The sequence below is a fragment of the Rana temporaria genome, chromosome 5 (assembly GCF_905171775.1).
Source record: "Rana temporaria chromosome 5, aRanTem1.1, whole genome shotgun sequence".
Classification (NCBI taxonomy): Eukaryota; Metazoa; Chordata; class Amphibia; order Anura; family Ranidae; genus Rana; species Rana temporaria.
The window spans coordinates 121162810-121188901 of NC_053493.1; the positions used below are offsets into that span (position 1 = coordinate 121162810).

Below are 26092 nucleotides of genomic sequence, written 5' to 3' on the forward strand. Positions count from 1 at the left end.
GTGCAGCTGATATCCCCCCTCACCGTCCCAAGCGGCAGGCACGATAAAAATAGGAGAGCGGGACATCTGCAGGCTTCATGTTCTTGAGCCCGCTCGTCCCGTTTCTCCATCTGTCAGAAGCTGCGGACCGGAGTGACAGGAAATGACAGAGTGGCGCTGATTTTTTTCTCTGCCCTGCGTGATACATACACCTCACAGTACACACTCCCAATCCCTGTGTGTCAGCCTGGACTCCCCCATCCCATCATCCTGGACTCTGCTATTTATATAGCGCTGACATTTTGCGCAGCGCTTTACAACATAAGGGCAGACAGTACCGTTACAATACAATTTATAACTTAAGTTTGTGTGTTTGTTTTTTACACATTTTTTGGGGGGAATGTTGGGGTGGAGGGGAAATTTGCGTGGAGGGGAAATTTGCATGCCCCCCCCCCCCCCCAAGAAAATGTTTGCCCAGGGCCCAATCAATATTAAAGATGGCCCTGGGTGGAATATTATAGTTAAAAGAAATGGGTTGAATATATTCCTATGTATGTTTAACTACAATATACCACCCATCATCCTCATGTAGAAAAATACTTATATGCACATTCTTAAAAGAAATAGGTTCAATGTTCCCATGTATGTTTAAAAATGTGCATATAATTATTTTTCTACATGGGGATGATGGGTGGAATATCATGGTTACACTTGACAAAAAAACATACTTAACAAGTTCTTGATAAGATAATGGATCAGAAATGGGATAAATAGGTTCCTATGTATGCTCAACTATGATATTCCACCCATAATCCCCATGTAGAAAAATAAATTATATGCAAATTGTTATCAAACAGGTTAGGTGTCAACATTAAATTCCACCCATAACCCCATGTAGAAAAATTATATGCATATTCTTATCAAAAATAGGCAAAATATGTGCCTATGTAAAAGTTGTTTAACTGCAATATTCCACCCATAATCCCCATGTAGAAAAAATATTAGTGTAGCACCCTGCTCCCATTGAGTGGGCGCTATATGTTAAATTATAGTTGCCTGAGCAGTAGTTTTGGCTCAAGATGATTATCCTAAATTGTTGGTTCTGTTCAGTTCAGCTGGGTTGCACAAGTTTCCCCCTGACAGTGGTTGTCGCTGTCACCGCAGGTCACGGTTGGAAAGGCAACAGGCTGAATGTATTGGGTATCTCTCTCAGAAGAGGCTCAGGTGGCGTGGTGAACCAGCTGTGCATTCTGGCGAGGGGAACTTAAGGGACAGACATCGTTTTGCGGGGTTCGTCTTCCGATTCCGACCTGAGGGTCCTCATGGCCTCAGGGATGCCGAGCCGTTTTATAGCCTTGGGGCTGGCTGGCCCGAGGCCTAGCAACTGAGAGTAGGCCCAGTTATTACTGGGGTCTACTGATCCAGGGATGGTCCTACGCTACCTTATCTAAAGAAAGGAGCTGGACCAGTGGGATTCAACTGATGGACATACCCTGGCGGAGTTACCTCACTGTACTGCCGGTCCGGCTGAAAGATTCCAAGCACCGTGAGTCGTGTAACTTTTGTTGGAACTATATTGAGTGTGCAGTCGGTTACATGATCTTGCGGCAAAAGATCGTGGGATGGCCTGACGTCACTTGTCAAGTCTGTGGCAGAGACGCTATGAATAAGCACTGTGCGAAACACGTTAGCCTTTTCCTGATTGTTTGCTGTGGCGTGTGATGTTCTGTGACCAGTTTTAATAAAAAGGAATGTTTTTGGAGTGCGGCTGTCCCAGCTTCTTCTCTTCAATGTGGCAGAGACTTTGTCGAACTTTGCATCAGCTGCTAGGCCGATGAGAGTAGGCCTATCTGGTGGTTGCTACAATCCAGTGTGGAGCCGAGTTAACCCTCTGGATCTAAGTGGTACCCGTGATCTGCAAAGCAGAAGTGTCCGAGTCTTTCCCTATCTCTCTACCCCTCTGTTGGGGAACTTTGTTAATAAAACCCTTGAAAGACTTTGTGTTGGTGCGTACATTCTTATGGACAACCCCTGAAAACGAGCGTATGGAACAGTAAGGCAACGGCAGGCCCAAATCTAAACCAGCAGCTCCTTCGGTAATTGGTTAAATATGTTCATTGTCAGGTGTTCACATGATATTCCTCCCATAAGCCCCATGAGAAATAATTCTACCCATATTCTCATCAAAAACAGGTCAAATGTAATTTTTCCATTACTTCTTTATAATTTACAATGATCCTGTTGTACATAATATATATATATATATATATATATATATATATATATATATATATATTTTATCACACACACACACATACACACACACACACACACACACATTGTGACGGTATGCGACCTCGCATACGTTCTATTATGAGAGACTGAACCGGAATCCGGTCCGGGTTTTACAGCCTCTGGGACTGGCTAGGGTTCCGGTCCGGATGTTTGGGTCCACTGGAGTCCAAAATCAGCTGGACTTTAAAAGACCAGGAAGAGAGCACAACAGGGCTCTGGCTTTGAGACTCAGGAAGGGACCTGAGTGAAGGGAGCGTTGAAATGTTGGACTAAAGAAAGGTTTGCTTTACTGCATGTTTTGTGGGCGACGGGGACCAGCCCTGCACTGTATAGAGAGGAGACTATTTGTTTAGTTAGCGCCGGACGGCAAGAATTTAATTTATTGTTTTCTTTATTTTTAACCTGCAAACCTTTTAAATAAAACCTGGCATCCGCCAGACTTAAGAAAGTGCCTGCTTGCGGACTATCATTCAGAAAAGGTGATCTCCGCGAGCTAATCTCCCATAATATACACACACACACACCATAATGCTATGCAAAACATAAAATACAAGATATTTTCAAAAAATCTGAACAGCATTTGATATGGAGACTTATACCACAGTTGCAGAGATGTACAAGAGAACAGCAGAAGTCACATGAAAATAAATAAATAAAATCTATATGTCACCTTTAAGGCACCACAAAGTTCCACAGTATCTGCATCTTCCACCACAGTTATACGGAAATTTGGGGTCTGCAGAAGTTCTTTAAATAAAAACCCTTGTTCAAGCACTTTGCTCCCTGGATAAAAAAATACAACAAACTGCATTAAAACACACATTCCACAAAATGGATAGAAATAGATTATTTTTTCAGAATCTTAGGTTCTGTAGTGGGTCCTGGAACCTGGAGACTTTGTAGAGTTTTGGGTGGGATTGAGCCTCCATTCCTAGGCCCACATCTTATCTGGTAGCCAGACCTCATTTAGTTTTAACTGTCCACAGGCCTTTATATATGTGTGAGCTGACTGATGTGCAGGGCTCCCTTCCTCTCTGCTGTGGGAGTACTGAACAAAAACACCAAAAAAAAAAAAAAAGCTAAGATTTCCTTGCCTCCAATTTCAGGCCCCACACACGGTCCTGTTCCCTACCTTGGGTTGAGTATTCCCAACGACCCCTGAGCACAGAAAATAAGTAGATAGGGGGATAGTTCTAAAAATACCCAAGCCACATTTAGCCTTTCAAAATTCCCAGAAGAAGTCGATTCACCAAATATCGATCTCAAAAGAAAGGGCACAATTATAATGTGGCTGAACAGGCAACATTAAAAAGATACATCAACTGCCCTGAACGGGTTTTAATGACCATTTTAATATACATATTAATAAACCTGAGCACTTTTAATGGGTGTCACATGATTACCTGATCTCCAAAGCATGAAATTGGATCGCAAGAACATTATGTTTCCCCATTTGTCGCTTTCAAGACATTCAGGAGACATAATGAAATTATGCAGGGCAAAAAATTCTGTGTCTGATTGCGCAGAATATATTCCTTGATTGGATATAAATAGCTTTTTATTGTGTACGCTGAGAGATATAGTTTAATGCGTTATATAATATGGATAATAATTCCATTACTACAAGTGGCCATACAGAAAATCTACTCTTTTTTTCCCCATTCATTTTTCCCCCCAAAGGTCTACATTAGCTGAGGCTTTTAAAACCGACAATGGACACCCCTATACCCCTATGCTCCGAATATTATATATATATATATATATATATATAAATAAATAAAAAGCAGCACAATATATAAAAAGCCGCAGGACAATGGACTGCAAAATGCACTAAAAATGCATAGGTGTGAATCCAGCCACAGGGAAGGGGGGGGGGGGGGGCCCCTTTACCCAACTCCGCGATTCTGTTTTTGCCTTTTTAATTTTTTCTGCCATGTTGGTATTTGATCTTTCACTTGGATGTTATAAGTTGCACTGAATATAGCTGGGTTAAAATAAAAATAATAAATGTATTTAATTTTTTTCTATTTTATTGCCATTGCTTTGATTTAGCTGTACACGCGTACTCCCTTTTCTACCTCACACCCCTCCCAGCAGCACTTTGATAACATGGAAAAACATTGTATGTTACCATTTTGTTATATCTTTAGTTATCAAAGGATGCCATTGACCATGGATGCCATCCTTCCTTTTTTTTCCCCCTCCAACTGACTTCGATTAGCAGCTGTGTCTTATGTAGTGTGTGTGTGTGTGTGTATATAAAACATATATTTTTACACACACACACACACACACACACTACATAAGGCAAAGTCAGTAAGAAGAAAAAAGAAAAAGAAAAAAGGGGAGGGGGGGGGGGGGTGTCATCCATGGTCAATAGTATCCTTCGATAACTAAAGATATAACATAATGGTAACATACAATGGTTTTCCATTTTCTCAAGGTGCTGCTGGGAGGGGTGTGAGGTAGAAAAGGAGTATGAGTGTACAGCTAAATAAAAGCTTGTGGCAACCAAATGGGAAAAATAAAAATACAATTTATTATACATTTTTATTCCCCCCCCCCCCCCCCATCTCCTGCAGGCCCCTTTGTGCTGCAAGGCCAAGGTCTGTAGTCACATCTTCCCCACAGTATAGCAGTCAGATGTTCTGTCTGCAAATAAAACCAATCAAGGGCTTACAGCCCTGCATTGGATGCAAGGACAACGAGGGACAGTCTACTGCTGAAGGATAGGGAAGCGCCAGATCAGGCAAGTAAAACGCATTTTACATCCCTTACACACAGAGCTTTTTTCCCTCAGAAAATAGGTGCAGGAACTCAACCACGACCCCGTTCAGATTTCACAAACAGTAGAAGGGTCTTAAAGGGGCATTAAATACCAGGATTGCATTACATACAGAGTGCAGAGTTCAGGGGGTTACACACAGTGCAGAGCTGTCACTTGTAAACACAGAAACCAGACTTCTGTGTTTTACAAGTGATTGTGGTGAGCAGGCACCAAAGGGTCTGAGCCAAAGGTGGTGGAACTGAGTTCCCCCTGAAAAAAAGCCCTGCTTACACATAAACAAGCACGCAACTCTAGCAGCACGGAGGCAGCCCCACTGCAAGGGTGGATATTTAACCCCAGAGTTGGGCATTAGAGTGTGCCTGCAGAACTATAGGGATACTTTGCCCGCCACACTCAGAACAGAGATCCTTCAATGTGAAAGTATACACAAGTATAGCTATCTGCAGCTTACCTATTGTTGTCTCACAAAACTTCTCTGCGGCCACTTCATTTGCAATGTTAGCCCCCATCAATACACTAATATCGATTCCCATTTTCTCACGAATAATGTCAGAAATTAGTTTCAGACCCTCTGGGCCTTCGTCTATACCCTGAAAAAATAAATAAATGGAGTGTAAAAATATTCAAGAGAAAAAACCGACTTTCTATATACAGTGACAGTGACATTTTTTTTTTTTAAAGTTGAATTCCAGATCCAATCCTTTTAGGTATTTTATTCCTCATAAAAACAGATCGAGTCCGTCTTGATAACTGCAACCTATAATCCACTGAATATCAGCACTGAGAATACATGCTGCCATGACTGACTTTAACCCCAGATTTCACAAAGCTCAGGTAAAAAGGACCTCTCTGGACATATCCCTGGTAGACGAGGACTGGTCAGAATTTAGTGACACATAAAAAACCTCTGTTATTGCTTCCCGGGACCACATCATACAGGTCAAAATTTTTCTTCAAACCCACCTCACTCAGGCTAGGTTACACAAGATGGGTGTCCTGCCCTCGGCTGCCGGTTTCGGTGGCTGTGGCCAAGAGGCCGATTTCTTACACTGCTTCTGGTCATGCCCGGTAGTCCGGGAAGAAGTAGGTGCTTTCATCTCATCGGCGCTAGGCCTCCCAAACATAATCCACCCCAAGAACTGCCCATTAGGCATTTTTTGGCGAATTACACCTATCAACACATGCCAAGAGACCGCTCCGTATACTCTTCTTCTATGTTAAAAAAGCCATTTTACTGTCCTGGAAGGGCGCACAAACCTCTCTGAAATCCCTCTGGTTAAAACGTATAAAATGATGCTATCCCACTGTATAAACTTACTTTTGAACTCCGGAAACAAAACAAAACCTTCCACAAAAATTTGGGGTAGATGGTTGGCGAGTCCGTTAACCCTCTCCCAGCACTGATTGTACTACTCTTGCTTGACCTTTGAAGGGCCGTGCCTCACGGATCTCTAATGTCTGGGCCTCCGCTTTTGCTATATTCAGGAGGTCCTTCAAAGTGCATAGCCACACCCATTGCTCCGCCCGCATGAGACATCATCCAGGAGAGCCCCTGCAACACACTGTGCCCGTGTACAGAGCTCCAGACTGTTCTTCAGCCGCAGCTATTCCTCCATCTGTGGGTATAGGATTGTATCTCCCCACCTTCTATTGGAAGCAATAGAAAGACTTGTGTCTTTTTTCAACCAGACTAACTATGCAACTCAAATAGATTTACACACATCTTTGAACAGTGCACAAGGCAGGCTGTGGTCGCAAGCTATATTTTAAACTAGAATGCAAGGTACAACACCTTGCTAACTGCTTGCCGACCAGCCGCCGCAGTCATACGGCGGCAGGTCGGCTCTGCTGGGCGAGATCACATAGCTATACGTCATCTCGCCGTTCAGCCAATAGGGACGCGCGCGCTGCCGGAAAAGCGCACGCGCGCCCCCCGCTTGTCCCCGACGACGACGCGCATGCCCAACCGGCGCGATCACCGCCGGGCACCCACAATCGGATTTTACAGAGCGAGAACCGGAGCTGTGTGTGTATACACACAGCTCTGGGTCCTGTCAGGGGGAGAAATTACTTATCGTCTGTTCATACAATGTATGAACGGCGATCTGTCATTTCCCCATGTCAGTCCCACCCGCCCTTCAGTTAGAACACACCCAGGGAACATACTTAACCCCTTCCCTGCCAGTGGCATTTTTATAGTAATCAATGCATTTTAATAGCACTGATCGCTATAAAAATGCCAATGGTCCCAAAAATGTGTCCAAAGTGTCCTCCATAATGTCGCAGTACCGATAAAAAAAAAAAAAAAAAAGGCTGATCGCCGCCATTACTAGTAATAAAAAAAAAAAAAGCCATAAAAACTATCCCCCATTTTGTAAACGCTATAACTTTTGTGCAAAACGAACGCTTATTGCGATTTTTTTTTTTTTTTTTTTACGAAAAATATGCAGAATACATATCAGACGAAACTGAGGAAAAAAATAGTTTTTTTAATATATTTTTGGGGGATATTTAATTTAGCAAAAAGTAAAAAATATTCATATTTTTTTCAAAATTGTCGCTCTATTTTTGTTTACATCGCAAAAACTAAAAACCGCAGAGGTGATCAAATACCACCAAAAGAAACTATTTGTAAAAAAAAAAAAACACGCCAATTTTGTTTGGGAGCCACGTCAGTTAAAGCAACGCAGTGCCGAATCGCAAAAAGTGGCCCGGTCATTGACCAGCAATATGGTCCGGGGCTTAAGTGGTTAAAGAAAGGTGTTTAAAATCTCTGTTCGACTAAATCTGCTGCAGCGGGGACATTTTTTTTTTTTTTAAAGAAACACACCCCATCATCTTAATGCACAGAACCTTCTCAATATGCGTTACTGTTTAAAATAAAAGTGCTATACTTCAGTTGTATAGCAAAATAGGTATATTTATACAATTATGCATGAAGGGTGTTCTTCCTGCAGTTTAGCTTAGTGCTTGTGCTCCCCCCCCAATGTTAATGTAACTGGTTTTACCTCAGTATTTCCAATTAAGGGTGCCATTTGCATTAATTAAAAAGTGTATACAAAGCCACAAGTTAATTTAGTTTTTTCATTTTCTCTTATTTTAGACTTGTTTCAGGTTTTTATTGCTGTGCAATGATGGGGCATCTCACTATCTCTATTTATCCAAGTGGTAATATGGACAATGCTCCAAGGAGGACAGTTCCTCCAGTGCCAACTGTCCAGAAAGGGCATTTTCTTCACTTTGGTGAGATTTATGCCGCGTACACACAAACGTATTTTCCGTTGGGGGGGCAAACACAATTTTGGATGTTTTTTTCCCTGACGGAATTCCATTCAAGCTTGGCTTGCATACACACAGTCACACCAAATTTCGACCGTCAAGACCGAGGTGACGTACAACACAACGACAAGCCAAGAAAAATTAAGTTCAATGCTTCCGAGCATGCGTCAAATTGTTTGAGCATGCATGTTTTTTCCCCCCCATCGGAATTACATACAGACGAACTGTGAGCCGTTTCGTGTGGGAGTGGAGCAGCAGGTTGGCTGGGAGATACGTATCTGGCAGCAATAATACAGGCTTTAATATAGCCTCTTTGAGGTAAGGGGCTTGCATGAACGTTTGATCTGTACATCTACACTGTGGAAAGCCTGGTGGTTGGTGGAGCACTTATGCACCTTTCAATTTTATGATTGAAATGTATTCATTGGATCTATCATATTTTGCACTGGACACAATATTGGAATTTATTCATTGGATTCTGCACTGGACACATTATTTAATTTTTATATTATATTTTTTTAATTGATATATTTTTTTATGACACGTTTTTTTGTGTTTTTTCTGAACTTTATGGGACATTGCACTGTACCTTATTTATGGATTGGGTTTTATTCACCCATGCATGTCATTGAATTTTTTCACTTATAAGGAATTCTGCTTATATGACTTTTATTGGACAACAACAGTTACTTGATCGCACATATGCACTTCTAGTGAATGGAGCACTTATACGTTTTTTTCACATATTAATTATCATATTATTTCTTTATGGTATCTGAATTTTTATTGTCAGTATTTTATTTATATTCACATATTATATTAATATTGTGCATATATTGGTACGTTTATATACCGGATTAGGAAATTTGGTTTTTATACCACTTTTTATACCCCCCACATTATTGTATTGATGTTTGGGCGGTTTCTTTATCACAGTTTGAGGATTTATTGTGTTTATTCTACATTGTGTTTTTATTTGGCACGTTTGTTCACTGAACAGGGATATTCTTATTAATATTTCTTCACTCCCATCACCCTCCACATTATTTCATTGATGTTGGATGGTTTTTTTGATTACATCTGGAGTGGAACACTTTTAGACACACAGGAAGTGGTGAATTTATTTTATTTTGGTTGCATAATTTTTTCCACCAACAGGAATTGCTATTATGATTATTTAGTTTTAGTTATTTATTGCAAGCGCCATTACACCCCCCTTATTTTCAGTCTGTTATCGGTGTGTGAGCACTACTAGTTGTGGCTGCTGCTTGTTAGTTATATTTATTTAGTTTAGCTGTATGTGCCCTTGTCAGGTTGGTTTGCGCATTGGTTCCCCCCCATTTTTATACAGACGAACGTATTTTCCGATAGGAATTTTTTCCGTCTGAAGAATTGAGAACCTGCTCTTTGTCAAAGTCTGTTGGAAAATCCAACGGAAAGTCTCCCATCTGACTTTTTCCATCGGGAATTCCAACCGTGTACGCTGCGTTACACTTATTTCCCATTGCGAAGAGACCGTTTCCTGCTATCTGTACATGCATAATAGATGTGTAGATTAATCGCACAGCATACACCATCCATTTTTTTTTTTATACACACACTTTATTTTTTTTAGTTACACATGCATACATAAGCACAGACATCCTTTGCGGCTGTCGGCTTGTAGTTCTCTGAACTACCAGGCGCTGTGCATTTATTATTTTATTTCTAAAAAGTTAACTTGCCCTTTAAATGTGTGCCCAACCAGGGTTTGTATATACACAGTAGTAGTGTTTCTCTCCCCCCCCCCCCCAAATAAACAAAATCCACCACATCCCTGCTGACAGGATGGAGCTCTGCATGGTTTATGAGCGAGTGAGTGAAAAACGTATATAGCGCTGCACATGCAAACTGAATCGCCTCTGGGCGCTTGTTTGACCATTTGTTTCTCTCCTGGAAAATCAGTGGGTGTCGGTGGACATCTATTGGCTGGCTCCCATTGATCGGCTTCTGCTGTGACTAATCACAGCAGAAGTTATACGCTCCGATGCAAAAAGTGCGCACACACACGATTCTGCACAAAACTGTAGCAGTAAATCTGCTATAGTACGGTTGGCAAGTGGATAAAACTATAAAAATAAATAAAAAGTTATACAAAACAGATCTAGAATTATACTTCCTTTCATGGCATTGGAGGAATAAGACAGGAAATAAAACCTGAGAACACACAAAATGGACAGGAAAACCCAAACTGAACCAGACCTACACCCTTTCAGCTTGACACATATGGGACCACAAGCCCTGCTCAGATATTACTGGGAATAGCTTTATACCAGTAGGTGTTTGTGTTGTACACTGACAAATGCATATCTAGAATGGTTGCAATACTAGTTATAAAGTTACACAGCAGAGAAAAAGAACACACTCAAATCGGCCCGCTTATTAAAACTGGCGCATCTCATCTCTCTTCCCATATTTGCTGAAAAATCATCACCTTAATAAGCGTTATTCCAAGAGCTTTGTTATGGACTTTCCCCGAAATCTCCTGGCAGATTTTATGTATAAACTGATGAGGAATGACAAACACTAAGAGATCGGCATCCTGTACAGCATCAATAAGATTTGGAACGGCAACCTAGAAGAAGGAGAAGAAATGTTTATTATTGAATACCATGCATCAAGAGAGATAGAGAAAAAAGGAACAAATAATATAGTGTATACAATTGCGACACAAGTCATATTGTAATTGAATGTCATTACCTTTCCAATCTGCAGCCTCTCTAATTTTCTAAAAAAGGAATGGAATATGGCTACCTGAAGTTGTTCTGTACATAGAGCGTGTACTGACCACTCCCCAGATAATATTATATATCCATGTGCTCCTCCCCTTATACTTAACCGAGCCCAATGCTCTGGCCTCTTAACCACTTAAGCCCCGGACCAAAATGCAGGTAAAGGACCAGGCCCCTTTTTGCAAATCGGGACTTCGTCGCTTTAACTGACAATTGCGCGGGCGTGCGACGTGGCTCCCAAACAAAATTGGCGTCCTTTTTTTCCCACAAATAGAGCTTTCTTTTGGTGGTATTTGATCACCTCTGCGTTTTTTTTTTTTGCGCTATAAACAAAAAAATAGAGCGTCAATTTGAAAAAAAATGCAACATTTTTTACTTTTTGCTATAATAAATATCCCCCAAAAATAAATTATATATATATATATATATATATATATATATATATATATATATATATATATATAAAATTGTATTCCTCAGTTTAGGCCGATACGTATTCTTCTACCTATTTTTGGTTAAAAAAACAAAACAAAAACAAAACAAAAAAAAAAACGCAATAAGCGTTTATCAATTGCTTTGTGCAACATTTATAGCGTTTACAAAATAGGGGATAGTTTTATTGCATTTTTAATTATTTTTTTTTTTTACTACTAATGGCGGCGATGAGCGATTTTTTTCGTGACTGCGACATTATGGCGGACACTTCGGACAATTTTGACACATTTTTGGGACCATTGTCATTTTCTCAGCAAAAAATGCATTTAAAATGCATTGTTTACTGTGGAAATGACAGTTGCAGTTTGGGAGTTAACCACAAGGGGGCGCTGATGGGGTTATGTGTGACCTGAAGTGTGTTTACAACTGTAGGGGGGTGTGGCTGTAGGTGTGACGTCATCGATTGTGTCCCCCTATAAAAGGGATCACACGATCGATGACGCCGCCACAGTGAAGAACGGGGAAGCCATGTTTACATACAGCTCTCCCCGTTCTTCAGCTCGAGGGACCGATCGCAGGACTCCAGCGGTGATAGGGTCCGCAGGTCCCGCAGCTTCGGACCTGGGTCGCGGGGGCGCGCACCCGCGACTCCACGGCTGGGCTTAAAGGGCAACGTACATATACGTTGATGTGCCCAGCCGTGCCATTCTGCCGACGTATATCGTCGTGCAGCGGTCCTTAAGTGGTTAAGGAAGATTGATAGCATTGGCTCCTGCCAATCAAATCCAGTGATGGAGGGAGCAGGGGGCAGGACGGAGCCGAGCCACACTGTGCGTCGATGACACAGACAGCGCAGTTTGGGATCGAGCCCACAGGTGTGCCACATTAGAAACCAGCTTCCCATTGTGGCACACTGAGAAGAGGAGGAGCCAGTAGAGAACCTGAGAAGGAGGATCAGGGCACAGGGATGGCAAGTACAACATGTGTGTACCTTTATATTATTTAATCACTTTAAAATGTGATGTCCTTTGGAGACTTAAAATCTTATGATCATTCCACATGGAACTGAGCAGACCAGGTGTTAGAAATGTTTAAAGTGTTATGCAAGCATGATTGTTATACAAAAACTACTTTAAACTTTGGCTGTACAGTCCCTACCCAAAATTAGGCTACAGTGCCAATATCTGAATATGACAGACTTGAAAAGGTACAGAAGTTTATTACCCAATTATATTGTAATGTATTAGCAAGGATGCCATCTTCTTATCAATGTATGCAACAAGAGGATTTCATTTTCACCACCAGAAGGTGCATCACTTTATTTTGTGCAATAACCATGACAAAACAAAGTCTTAGTAACTTCCTCGTTATACTCAAAGATATACGTACAAAAAAAAATACAATAAATAAAAGGGGGGGGGGAGTGGCAAAAGATCAAGAGACGATCTAGTGCTTCAACCATAAGAGTTACAAACTGAAGCGCATCAAAAAAAAAAAAAAAAAAAAAAGGGGGGGGGGGGGGAGACTACGACTAGGTTGCCACCTCCTGCTTTGGGATGGTGGTTTGGCATGCCCAGATCGCAGGTTGCCGACCTGCCATCCCAGAGCATCATTGTTGTGAATGAAGCCGGCGGTAGAGAAAGCAAGCTGCTGCGGAGCCGCATAAGCTGATGCTTTCTGTATAGCGTCACAATCGATACCAAATACCCTTAACCACTATACTACCAGCCGCCGTCAAATGACGGCAGCAAGGTAGCTCAGTTATTCTGACAGGACGTCATACGACGTCCTCATCTTTTAAAGCCGCTAGGGGGGCGCGCGCACACCCGTCGCGTTACTGGGAACCAGGCCCGTCCCTACAAGGCAGGCAAACCAAGCAATTGCTTGGGGCCCCGAGCTGGCCTGGGGCCCCAAACAGTGCCCTTGCTTGCCATCCTTCCTACAGTGATCAGACATCCCTGGATTATGGCTACGATCCCCGGACCCCATTCAGTACTTGGGCAGCCAGGCTGCGGCTGTTTCCCGGCCAACGGGGGGGGCGTTTCCCGGCCAACGGGGGGGGCGTTTCCCGGCCAACGGGGGGGGCGTTGTCCATGAGAGATAGCACATGCAGAGCTGTGTAGTGGAGGAGCTGGAGCGACTCCAGCCAGCCTATGCTGTGCTAGTTGTAGTAGCGTAGCCGCCGAACCTCCTCAGCTTAAGATTCCATCACATGACCGCCCACTCTTCCAGCATGCCGCCCCTCTCCCACCAATGCTTCCTCCTCCAATCGCACTCCTGGCAGCATAGGGGAACAGAGTACAGAGTTCCTCCTCTTCCCTCCCTGCAAGGTACTATGGGAATTGTAGTGAAGAAGTAGTACAGAGTGAATGGCCACAAGCAGGTGAGTTTTTATGCTTGCAGGCTAACATAAGTAATATTTTTCCTTCACTGGTGGGTACCGACATGCGGCACTGATGGGCACTCATGTAGTGGCACTGGCAGGCATTTATGTGGTGGCACTGGCAGGCGGCACTGATGGGTAGTCATGTGGCACTGATAGGCGGCACTCATGTGGTGGCACTGACAGGCGGCACTGATGGGCACTCATGTGGTGGCACTGACAGGCAGCAATGATGGGCACTCATGTGGTGGCACTGACAGGTGGCACTGACAGGCGGCATTGATGGGCACTGGTGAGGCTGCATTGATGGGCACTGACGAGGCTGCAAGAAGGACACAGGGAGGGGAGTAAGAAGGATATAAGGAAGGGGGGGGGGGGGGGGGGGGGGGGAGTAGTAAAAATAACATGGGGGGGGGGGGGGGGTCTCCATGTCCATTTTGCTTGGGGCCCCCAAATTCCTTCAAACAGCCCTGCTGGGAACACGATGTGCGTGCCACACACAGAGATCCACGTCCTGTCAGGGAGAGGAGATCGATGAGGTGTCCCTTGTACATAGGGACACGGATCGGTCACCTCCCCAGTCACCCCCTCCCCCTACAGTTAGAATCACTCACTAGGATACATATTTAACCCCTTCCCCGCCCCCTAGTGGTTAACCCCTTCCCTGCCAGTCACATTTATAGCACTGTTCACTGTATAAATGTGAATGGGCCCCAAAAATGTGTCAAAAGTGTCCGATATAATGTCGCAGTCCCAATAATTTTTTTTTTTTTATGTCCCCTATTTTGTAGATGCTATAACTTTTGCGCAAACCAGTCACTATACGGTTATTGCGTTTTTTTTTTTTTTTTAATGGGATATTTATTATAGCAAAAGTAAAAAATATTGTGTTTTCTTTCAAAATTGACGCTCTTTTTTTGTTTATAGCCCAAAAAATAAAAGCCGCACAGGCGATCAAATACCACCAAAAGAAAGCTCTATTTGTGAAGAAAAAAAAAAAAAAAACACACGTCAATTTTGTTTGGGAGCCAAGTAGCACGACCGCGCAATTGTCAGTTAAAGCGACGCAGTGCCGGAAGCTGAAATTTTGCCTGGGCAGGAAGGGGGTATATGTGCACAGTAAGCAAGTGGTTAATAAGTCTTTCATTCAGTTTTGTGTAAGTTTATTACTGAAGTCGCAGTGTAAATATGGGCCCATCTGTTCTGCAGCAGTTACTGGGCAGCTTTCAAACTAATCTGCAGGTGCAGCACAGTGCATCTGTGGGTTACCTGCACTGAGCCATAGACTTCTGTTATTACCTACGGGTTTGGTGTGCTTTCAGAAAGTGCACCACACCTGCAGGATATAATAGAAGTCTATTGCAAAGTGCAGCTAACCTGCAGGAAAGCCACAGGGGCACGTGGTGCATCAGTGTGAAACCAGCCTTAGGACCCTATAGCGTGGGCTGTGTCCGTGCCCGTTCTGGCTTTCATGGCCATCACTCTTCAAAAGGTTGGGCGCCCCTGTCCTGCATGTACTACAGAAAAGCTGGAGCCTGGGTCTAGTGCACAGGCTTTAGCCTACAAGAGTGAAGCAACCTTCTTTAGTGGTCTTATAGATCCTATAGACAGCACAACTATCTGGAAAAATTACCATCTCCTTCAACAAAAGATGGAGAAAAGATTGACCTCTCACCACTTCACATTCATTATGGGTAATATACACACTGCACAGTATAGTAGAGCCTCAAACACAGCAACTTCTATTCTTACCAATGTACAGCTTGGCTGTCTTTCATAAAGATGAAGAACATCAGTTCTCTGCAGCACAGAACTGGCACTCATTGCAATATTGTGAGTAATGCAACCTTGGGAGCTTGCCCAAGGATGCCAACTCCTTAACAAATGTGACACAATGTCCTGAAATAAAGCAGCCTGCATGTCTACCCCATTCAGACACAGATTTATGATGGCATCCAGAGCACTTTTCAAATGAAAGTGAAGTTTTAGCACAAAGCTGTACAACATATGCGAGTGAAGTACTGCTATACCCTAGAAAAAATAAATTAAAAAAAAAAAATTATAATTTTTTTGCTCGTCGTAGTAGAGGACATCACAGCGTTCTTGCCATTCAAAACAACGGTGGTTCTTTTGAATGGCTGTCTGTATGCACGGCAAGCTTGCAAAGAATCCCGTTGGGAAAACCAACGTTTTTTCTGGACGGGATTCCCAGCCGTGTGTACAGGGCTTAACAGAGAAAAATTCCAAGCAGTTTGTAGAGCTTTCCTTTCACTTCCAGTTGGGTCTACAAAGACAGGAACTAAAAGGGTAATCCCCCCAAGTGGACAGTTTTTATTTTTTTAACTGACAAGTGTTTTAAAATAGTGGTGCAACGGATTGTCATTAATCCGTGATTGCACGGATCAATGACTACGGATCGGCACACACATGATCCTGGAGCGCAGGTGGAGGGGGGCGAGCAGAGCGGTAAAACACGCTGCATAGGCCGACACTGAAATAGTCTCCACTCTGCTCGCACAGCCCCGCCTCCTCCTTACTCCGCGCTTGTATACACAGAATGGGCACGGCAGCCAATCACCTTCTGGTGTGTCCGGCCACTCCCCCAGCGTGGATAACTGCTGAAGGAGTGATGGACGCCGCTGCAGGTGAGCGGCTGTCCCGCAGTAAACTGTGAGAGAAGCGGGGGGGGGGGGGGGTTCGGTGCATGGCGGCAGGTGAGGCTCCATGTGTGGGGGGGTCGCGTAGGTATGGAAGAATTTACCTCCCAGGGGGGGAATGTTTATCCCACCAGGAAGGAGAGGGGGAGCAGAGGGCACATGACACCAGCCTGGGGGGGTGATATGCAGGCTGCATGAGTGACAGACATATGGAGGGAATATAGAGGTATAGACCCGACTGTCCTCCACCACCTGGGGGGGGGGGGGGGGGGAGGAGACATGCCCATGGGCTAAGGAGGGTCAGGGGAGGAGATGAGCATCGGGACGAGAAGGTGGAGGAAGAGAGGAGCGTCAAGTAGAGGTGAGAGTGAGGCGGCAATGGGGGCACAGTGAGGCTACGATCCGATCCGTGAGTTTTTTGATCCGTTGCACCCCTAGCAGACTGGGAGATGAGAAGTCCGGTGCTGCAGACACGCCCCCTCTACGAGAGTCACACAAGCACTCATCTTGCGCAGGTACTGACAGAAGCAGTGGACGAATGGAAGCTAAAGAGGCCCAGTACTAATATCCCAGTCACAACAGATAATGCCAAAAATCTAATTAATGCCGTGATTGAGGCAGGACTGGGCCCACAGATAAGGTGCTTTGCACATGTCGTGAATTTGGCATCTCAGAAGGGAATCTGTCAGTAGGATGGACCGCCTCCTTGGGAGGATCAGGAAGGTGGTTTCCTACTTCCACCGAAGCACAACAGCTGCTCATGTGCTTAAAACAAAGCAAGAAATGCTAAAGCTGCCTAAACACAAGCTCATAAATGATGTGCCAACAAGGTGGAACTCCACTTATGATATGCTGGAGCGTTATCTGGAGCAGCAGGCAGCTATATACTCTGCACTGACTGACAAGACCCTAAAGAAAATTGTTTTCTGCAGGGTCAAGCTCAAGCTGCAGAGCCAACAGGAGCAAACTTGGACTCATCATCTCTTCCACAAAAGAAGTCGGCGATGGCAGAGCTTTTTTTGGAGAGACCTTTGCCAGCAAAGACAACAAGACTTCTGCTGACATCATCAAAGAGGAGGTGGAATCCTATCTGCTAGCAGCAAGCGGCATTACAGTGGATGGTGATCCGATGACATGGTGGAAAAGCAATGAGTGTAAATACCCTCATGTTGCCAGATGGCAAGATGCTATCTCGCTGTGCCAGGCTCTTCAGTTCCTTCTGAGAGAGTGTTCTCAACAGCAGGGGACATAGTGACTGCACAGAGGTCCACACTCTCCCCAGAGAATGTAGACATCCTTGTCTTTTTTAAAAAGAATTTGAAATTATAAGCTCAGGAATGCATTGCTTTCTTTCTTTTATTCTTCTTTGATGTGAGTTTTTTGATCCGTTGCACCCCTAATTATATATGGGTGTACTTTCATAACTAGACACTATAATAGTCCCCCCCCCATTCTCTCTCTCGTTTGCTTCTATATAAAAATACTGGCAATGCAAAGGAGTTGAAAAAAGAATCTCACCACATTCTCAGGCAGCTTATACCCTGGGAGATATTTAACATTCTCATGCTCCGTATTGATGATCTCTGTGAGTTTTCTCCCATTAATATTTTCTTCAAACACCCACATATTGACAGTAGGAGCAAACTTCTGCAGCTTCTTTACATTGTTTCCTACGATTTTCGCAATAGCAGATCCCCTTGACACAAGAAAAAAAAAAAAAAAAAGAAGAAGAATTATGAACAGGAACAAATGAACAATGTCTAAATGTAAAAACACATCAATAGTAAGGATTATATGAAAAGTTCACCAATTAAGGATTGGTGGAGAGGAATTTCAGGTTTCTTTATAAAAAAGTCCAGCGTGTTCTTTCTCTTGTGCCCGGAAGGATGATGACTAAACACACAAAGATCAATGCTCAGGGGTTGGGTGGAATGGAATTTGGCACATAGTAGAAAACAGGTTGTTTCACAGAGTCTGCTGGTACTATTGTAAACCAAGCAGGGGCCTTGGTAATGTAAATTAAAAAAAAGTTAAAAATTGTACAGATATTATAAAATTCTACTTGTGTTACTAAACCCAGAACAGTAAAATCGAACTGTATATGCAGTAAAGCTTGCTTGATATACTCACTGTGGAACCTAAGGGGTTAATCATCTACATTGTGAAAATAGGCTGTTTGATCCTGCCTGCTCCGATCCCCCCCCCCCCCCCCCTTCTTCCACTGTCCCCAATCCTTCTCCTGATAGTACAGGGCCCTGGGGGCACTCTGCACATGCTCAGTTTGGTTTGTATTGCTAGAGAGTTCTAGTGATCAGTACAGCCTCATAGGACAATCAGGGGAGAATGAAAACTTCTACTACAAGCTTTAACCAGTGATCTGCTGGACACCGATAGAAGTCACAAGAATGCTTTATACTGCTGATGAGAAAAAGGTATTTAACAGTTTAGAATTAGTAAAATAAAATTGCATTTCTGTGTACTGCGAGAGACCAAATCTAGTGAATGCAGGGTCCTGGATTTGGTAACACTTTAAAGAGGATGTAACCCCCCACCCCCCCCCAAAAAAAAATACATCATGCAAAACAAAGTCATAACGAGCTAGTATGCATAGCATACAAGCTCATTATGAATTACTTACCTGAGATCGAAGCCGCCGCAGCGGTCCCCGTTCCTCTCCTCCACCATCTTTCCCAGAGTGACTTCCTCATATCACGGCTCCGTCGCTGTGACTGGCCGGAGCCACCATGACATCACTCTCGTGAATGCGCGCGGGAGCTGTCAGGGACGGCACGATCCCATTCAGAAACGACACGCTCAGTGCGCATGCGCCGTAGACATTGGTGCGGTCTTTCTTGCAAATATCTCCTTAACCGTGTAGGTTAAGGAGCTATTTCTTGCACCTACAGGTAAGCCTTAATCTATACAGAGAGAAGCACCCGTTTGCCAACGAAGCAGAAGATCAGCTATGTGTCGGGGCATTGCATCCGGACAGTGGCGCCTGCTGCTTTCAGAATACAATGATCAGCAGCCACCGATTGGAGAAAATGTTTCCAACTTGTCCGTTTGACAGAAATCAATTTAATGGTCAACTATTGTCAAGAGGGGGCGGACCCACACTGATCAAAATTTGTCGAGTCCCTGCTAGACCAGCCTCAGTTCGATCAGCATATGGCCAGCTTAAAGGGGTTGTAAAGGTTTGTTTTCTATTTTATAAATAGGTCTAAATTTGTCATTAATAGTCCCTCTAATCAGATTAAACACATGAATGACAGGCTGTTATTGTACACACAGAGACTGGTAATTATGGCAACACAACACCTCCAGGGCATTATAAGAAGAAAGCTAAATGCAAAAGGCCAGACTCCCTAAAAAAAAACAACAACTTTAAAACAAAGATTTTAAATAATATAGAGGCAATGGTCAGCTCTTAGACCCCTTTCACACCGATTTCCTACCCCCCCTTTATATTCATGCTAACACAGTCCTAGGGCATACAAGCCAAGGTCCCTACTTCACATGCGTACACAATAGTGCCAATTCGGACAGGAGGCAAATCAGAAGGATGCAGTGGGGTTGATTTACTAAAACTAGAGAGTGCAAGCTCTGGTGCAGCTGTGCATGGTGGTCAATGAGCTTCTAACTTTAGCTTGTTCAATTAGGCTTCTACAGAAGTTGTGTTCTGCCTGTAGAAGCAACTCAATGTTATCCTATGTGTCCATGCACATTATGAGGTTTAGGGCCCTTTCACACAGGGCGGATCAGTAATGATCCACCTCCGTGTGTCTGTAAAGCTCAGTGGGGATCCTCCGTAAAATCCCTGCTAAGCCGTCGGCTGACAGGGCGGTCCCCGCACACTGTGCAGGGACCGCCCTGTCTTTCCTCCACTCTCCCCTATGGGGGGGGGGGGGGGGGGGGGAGGAGGAATCGGATGAACACGGACCGTATGTCCGTGTTCACCCGATCCGATCTGCCAGACGGAAGAAAAAAAAATAGGATTTTCTTCTGTCCGAAAAATCGGAGCTTTGCGGAGGCGGGTGATTACGGGTGTCAGCGGATGGTCATCCGCTGACACCCACAATCACATAGGGACCAATGTATGTCCCGTTTTCATCCGCAACGGATGGATGAAAATGCGGACATACGGTCCGCACATCTGAAAGGGGCCTAAGAGGCATATTTTGGAGAATAACGTTTAGGAGGCACGAGAAAAAAAAAAAAACCTTCTCATTCGCGTTTGATTGAAGCTCACCGGCAGAAAAAAAAAAAAAAACATAAAAAACTCTCCTAAACTTTGTACAAAAAAAAATGCTCTATACAGACGTTTTTTTTTTTGTTTTTTTAAGGCCCCTTTCAGACGTCCACTCCGCCTGTCCGTTAACAGACTTGTAATACATCCCTATGGGATCGCGTCCGTTAGCGGATGGAGCATCCGCTAACGTCCGCGTCCGTCGGGATCCGGTTTTCGGACAGAAGAAAACCCTATTTTTCTACCGTCCGGCGGAACGGAACTGATGAAGACGGACAGACGGTCCGTCTGCATCCGGTTCCCCATAGGGCAGAGCGGAGCTGAGACAGGGCGGTCTCTGCACTGTGTGCGGGGACCCCCCTATCCACCGACAGCTCAGCGGGGATCCCCGCTGAGCCGACGGAGACACACGGAGCGGACCCAGAAACGGTCCGCTCCGTGTGAAAGAGCCCTTAGGCCATTGTGTATGAAGCCTAAAGCTTGCCATACACCAATAGATTTTTTTTTTTCCAGACCGCTAAACAAACAGATTTCTCCATCCACACAAACCAGATGGATGAAGGCATTCCCTCCCAACAGACATTACATTCTGAGAAATTTTCCAACACGTCCCCTCAATGAAAGTCATTCAAACAATAGTCCCTGCTGATCAGTGTATGGCCAGCTTTAGTGTTATGGGTAGGGTTGTCCCGATACCGATACTAGTATCGGTAACGATACCAAGCATTTCCCGAGTACTTGTACTCTGGGAAAATGCTCCGATACCGGACTCTACCTCCATGCTCCTGTGTCCCCCCTCTGTGCCGCTGCCGTCCTCTGTTTTGCTCTCCCCCACCGTGCCGCTGATCCCCCCCTCCGTGATCTGTGTCCCCCCTCCGTCAGGATGGAGAGCGGCGGTAGGAGCCGCTAAACCCGGCTCCTACCTTTTCTGAATGAACAGAGTCAGTGATCACTGACTCTGTCCATTCATATGACTGAGCATCGTAAACTGTGTTTATTATGCTTCAGTTTATGAATGGATAGAAGCCTCTGTCTCCTGTCCATTCATTTCCAGTGCAGCTGAGAAAGGGACTGGGGAATCTGTGTCCCTAGTCCCTTTCTCTGTCTTAAAGGGGAGATGTCAGAGGTCTGTTAACACCCAATGTTAATTGCAGCCATGCAATTAACATTGGGTGTACCATTGATTGTTTTTCCAGAACGGCTTCACTTTACCATAGATGCAAACATTTTGGCTTAGTAGTTAGCACTTCTGCCTTGCAGTACTGGGGTCCCTAATTCAAATCCCAATCAGGACTCTACCTGCATGGAGTTTGCATACCTCCCAACTTTTCGAGCTGGGAATGAAATGAGGGACACCTACTGGCAAAAGTATGCAAGCATAGGACAAGTCCCCCTGCCACGCCCTTTTAAAGCAGAATTAACCCCCCCCCCCAAAAAAAAAAGAAGGATTAGTTAAACCTACAAGTGTTTTTTTTTTTTTACCACTACTATTCCTTTATATTTGCTTTTGAAATATACCGTATTTATTGGGGTATAGCGCGCTTCCGCGTATACCGCGTACCCCTAAAGTTGCCCCGAATTCCTGTGGAAAAAAGTTTTTTTGTACTTACAGTTTTGGTGTCTTGCGCACGGTCCATCGGCGGCCTCGTCGTGTCTGGCGTCCGTCTGCGGCTTCGGGTGTCCTTTTCGTCAGGTCCGGCATCCTCGCGTCCTCCCCGCTCGTTTCCCCGCGCCGAGTTTGAATACTGCGCGGACATATACAGAGCGCAGTACACTCGTGTATTGTCGGGCAGGCTCGGCTACTCTCGCGCTGACGTCCTGTACGTTCAGGACGTCAGCACGAGAGGACCCAAGACTGCCCGACAATACACGAGTGTACTGCGCTCGGTATATGTCGGCGCAGTATTCAAACTCGGCGCGGGAAAGCGGGTATCGGCGTATACCGCGCACCCACAATTTTGCCCTGATTTTCAGGGCAAAAAAGTGCGCGGTATACGCCGATAAATACTGTAGATGAAAAGTTTAGCACTGGGAAACACTTTAATGATAAATCGTGCATTTTATATAATGCTATATAGATCAGACCGAAACAAGGGACAAATGAGGAGGAAAGGCGGACATTGCATCAAATCAGGGACAGTTGGGGGTTTGCATGTTCTTCCTTTACTTGTGTTGTTTCCTCCCACACCTCAAAGCCCTGCTGGTAGGTGAATTGGCCTTTGGATGCAAGTGAGGGACCTTAGATTGTAAGCTCCTTGGACGCAGGGACTGATGTGAATGTACAATAAGCAGGGCACTGCACAGGTGTCTGCCATGATCCCTGTAATAACAATGTATGCCTGGACACAGTGATGACATGTGCTGCTCTCAGCACCAGTGGGGGAGGGATGGCACATGTGGGTAGGGGATGAGGAAGAAAGATACTGACTTCCCTTTATCTGGGCTCCAGGTCTGTATTATTATTATTATTATAAAATAATTGACCAAAAATGCTTTGGCTGTGACAGGAAGCAACACTCAGGATCAGTTTAGTAATTTGGCACAGGAATATAAATCAGCCTCCTAGGTCTCAGACCACTCATAGGGATCGCTGTATATCTGCAGGGAGTGTGCAGACATCTGTACATGTCACTGTAAAGAGTACACATTGCTAGGAGTGAGCTGACCCGACCCAGCCCTGCACAGCGCAGAGGACCCTCCATGCCCTGCCCTGTGCCCTCTCCCCCCTGCACCCAGCACCCCTCTCACCAGTTCCCTGAGCCCACGATGCACACTTTCAGAGGTCCTGCCATGCTGTATACTGGGTGACTTTGTCCGTTCAATGACTCTTGCCGCACCCGGCTTGTTGTTATCGTTCCCGTGTTTGCAGAACTAACCAATCACAGAGCAGGAACCGCCTCCACCCCGCCTATGTCACTTATGGGCGACAGCAAAACAGCGCTCTGCATTGTGGGTATTGTAGTCGGAGCGGCATACAAGGCATGGTCTGGTCTGGAAGTGTTTGTTATCAGTGAAGAGGGGACAGGTGGATTTCTCATAGACATAGACGTCATTGCTGGATATTTCTTCGTTATGCCTGTTTATCCTCAATGAAATCGTCTCTTTAGATCAGCCTTATTTTTTTGCCCCTGACATAATTTTTAGCTATGGGGGAACCCCTCCTAAAAATCTCCATCTGCAGTTCACGGTACATTGTGTGATCAGTGGGGTAGATTCAGGTAAATTACTTGCGCTACGCTTCATTCACGAAGCAGTAGCTCCGTAATTTGCGCGTGCGCTCCGTAAAACTGGCCGGCGTAAGCGCGCGTAATTTAAATGATCCCGTAGGGGGCGTGGATCATTTAAATTAGGCGCATTCCCGCGCCGAACGTAGTGCGCATGCTCCGTCGGGAAACTTTCCCGACGTGCATTGCGGTAAATGACGTCGCAAGGACGTCATTTGCTTCAACGTGAACGTAAATGGCGTCCAGTGCCATTCACGAACGCAAACAACGTAAAATGCGAACGCCGGGCGCGCGTACGGTTGTGAATCGGCGTGAGTATGCAATTTGCATACTCTACGCTGACCACTACGGGAACTCCATCTAGCGGCCAGCGTAAAATGCAGCCTACGATACGACGGCATAAGAGCCTTATGCCAGTCATATCTTAGGCTGCAGTCGGCGTATCGAGCTTTCTGAATACAGAAAAGTCGATACGCCGGCGCAAATTAGCAATTACGCTGCGTATCTATGGATACGCAGGCGTAATTGCTACCTGAATTTACCCCAGTGTGTTGTAGGGATAAATAAAAGTAGGGCTTTTTTTCACGCAGGGGAACGCAGTTTCCGGCACTTCCGGGGTTGCCACTTTTTCTCCAAGCCAAACCCAAACACTTTAGCGACGCACAGTTATTTTTTTTAGTATACGCTAAGGATGAGCTCCGGCGTGTTCGCACAGTCCATGTGCAGAGCCCGCCAGGAAGTCGGCACCGCGCTGCGCTAATCACAGGCAGGGAGACATTATCCCGATGCTCAGGTGCAGAGATCGGAAAGTGTCTCCCTTTCTGTGATTAGCGCAGCACGGTGCCGACTTCCTGGCGGGCTCTGCACATGGACTGTGCGAACACGCCGGAGCTCATCCTTAGTATACACCATAGGATTGTGACAGACTTGGGACACCTTTGGGCACTCCAAAGAGAATAGTAATGTGGCGCACATAGTGCCCCCTCACCCTCCAGTCAAGCCCTGTTCCGAACCACATTCCTGTCTGAATAATGTGTCCGGATTTAAGGTGGACTGAAACCCGGACACATGATTCAAAAACCCAAACTGTCCGGGTTAATCCCGGACAGGTGGGAACCCTACCTCCAGCACTGAATGTATGTAAAGCAAGGGGAGCTGGAGAGTCCATGGCTGCTGGGGGATCTATTGTTCCTGGAGAAGATCTATTCTTCCATGGCTGGGGAGGAATCTATTGTTGCTGGTTTGGCTTGTGTTGTTGGGGGGAGTGGTTAATTGTTGCTGAAAGGAATCTATCGTTGAGGGAGCAGTCTATTGTTGCTGGGGAGGGACCTATTGTTGCTGGAAGGGATCTACTGTCAAGAAAGCAGTCTATTGTTGCTGGGGAAGGATCTATTGTTGCTGGTTGGGCTTGTGATGCTGGAAGGGATCTACTGTTGAGGGAGCAGTCTATTGGTACTGCGGAGAGAGATCTATTGTTGCTGTATGGGCTTGTGTTCCTGGAAGATATCTACTGTTGAGGGAGCTGTCTATTGTTTCTATGGAAGGATCTTTTGTTGCTGGTTGGGCTTGTGTTGCTGGAAGGACTTGTGTTGCTGGAAGGGATCTACTGTCGAGGAGGCAGTCTATTGTTGCTGGGAAAGGATCTATTGTTGCTGGTTGGGCTTGTGTTGCTGGATGGGATCTACTGTTGAGGGAACAGTCTATTGGTACTGGGGAGGAACCTAATGTTGCTGGAAGGGCTTGTGTTGCTGGAAGGGATCTACTGTTGATGGAACAGTCTATTGTTGCTGGGAAAAGGATCTATTGTTGCTGCTTAGGCTTGTGTTGCTGGCGGTCAATTTTTGCTGAAAGGTATCTACTGTTGAGGGAGCTGTCTATTGTTGCTGGCGAGGGATCTATTTTTGCTGGTTGGGCTTGTGTTGCTGGGGGGTCAGTTGTTGCTGAAAGGGATCTACTGTAGAGGGACGGGTCTATTGATGCTGGGCAGGCTGCTGGGAAATCTGTTGTTGATGCCAGGGTCTATTGTTGTTGGGGT

At 44.9% G+C, this 26092-nt stretch overlaps 1 protein-coding gene across 1 annotated transcript in view; it reads right to left on the bottom strand.

The window, feature by feature from the left end:
- Positions 1-23714, bottom strand: part of GPD1L (glycerol-3-phosphate dehydrogenase 1 like) — a 53040-nt gene extending 29326 nt beyond the window's left edge. Inside the window, exons 1-5 of the mRNA XM_040353084.1 lie at positions 23582-23714; positions 18106-18283; positions 10815-10955; positions 5514-5652; positions 2945-3057 (exon numbers count right to left, since the gene is read on the bottom strand). Of these exons, the coding sequence (XP_040209018.1) occupies positions 2945-3057; positions 5514-5652; positions 10815-10955; positions 18106-18283; positions 23582-23625 (615 nt within the window). The 5' untranslated portion in view covers positions 23626-23714. The remainder of the gene's footprint in view (positions 1-2944; positions 3058-5513; positions 5653-10814; positions 10956-18105; positions 18284-23581) is intronic.
- Positions 23715-26092: the final 2378 nt, after the last annotated feature.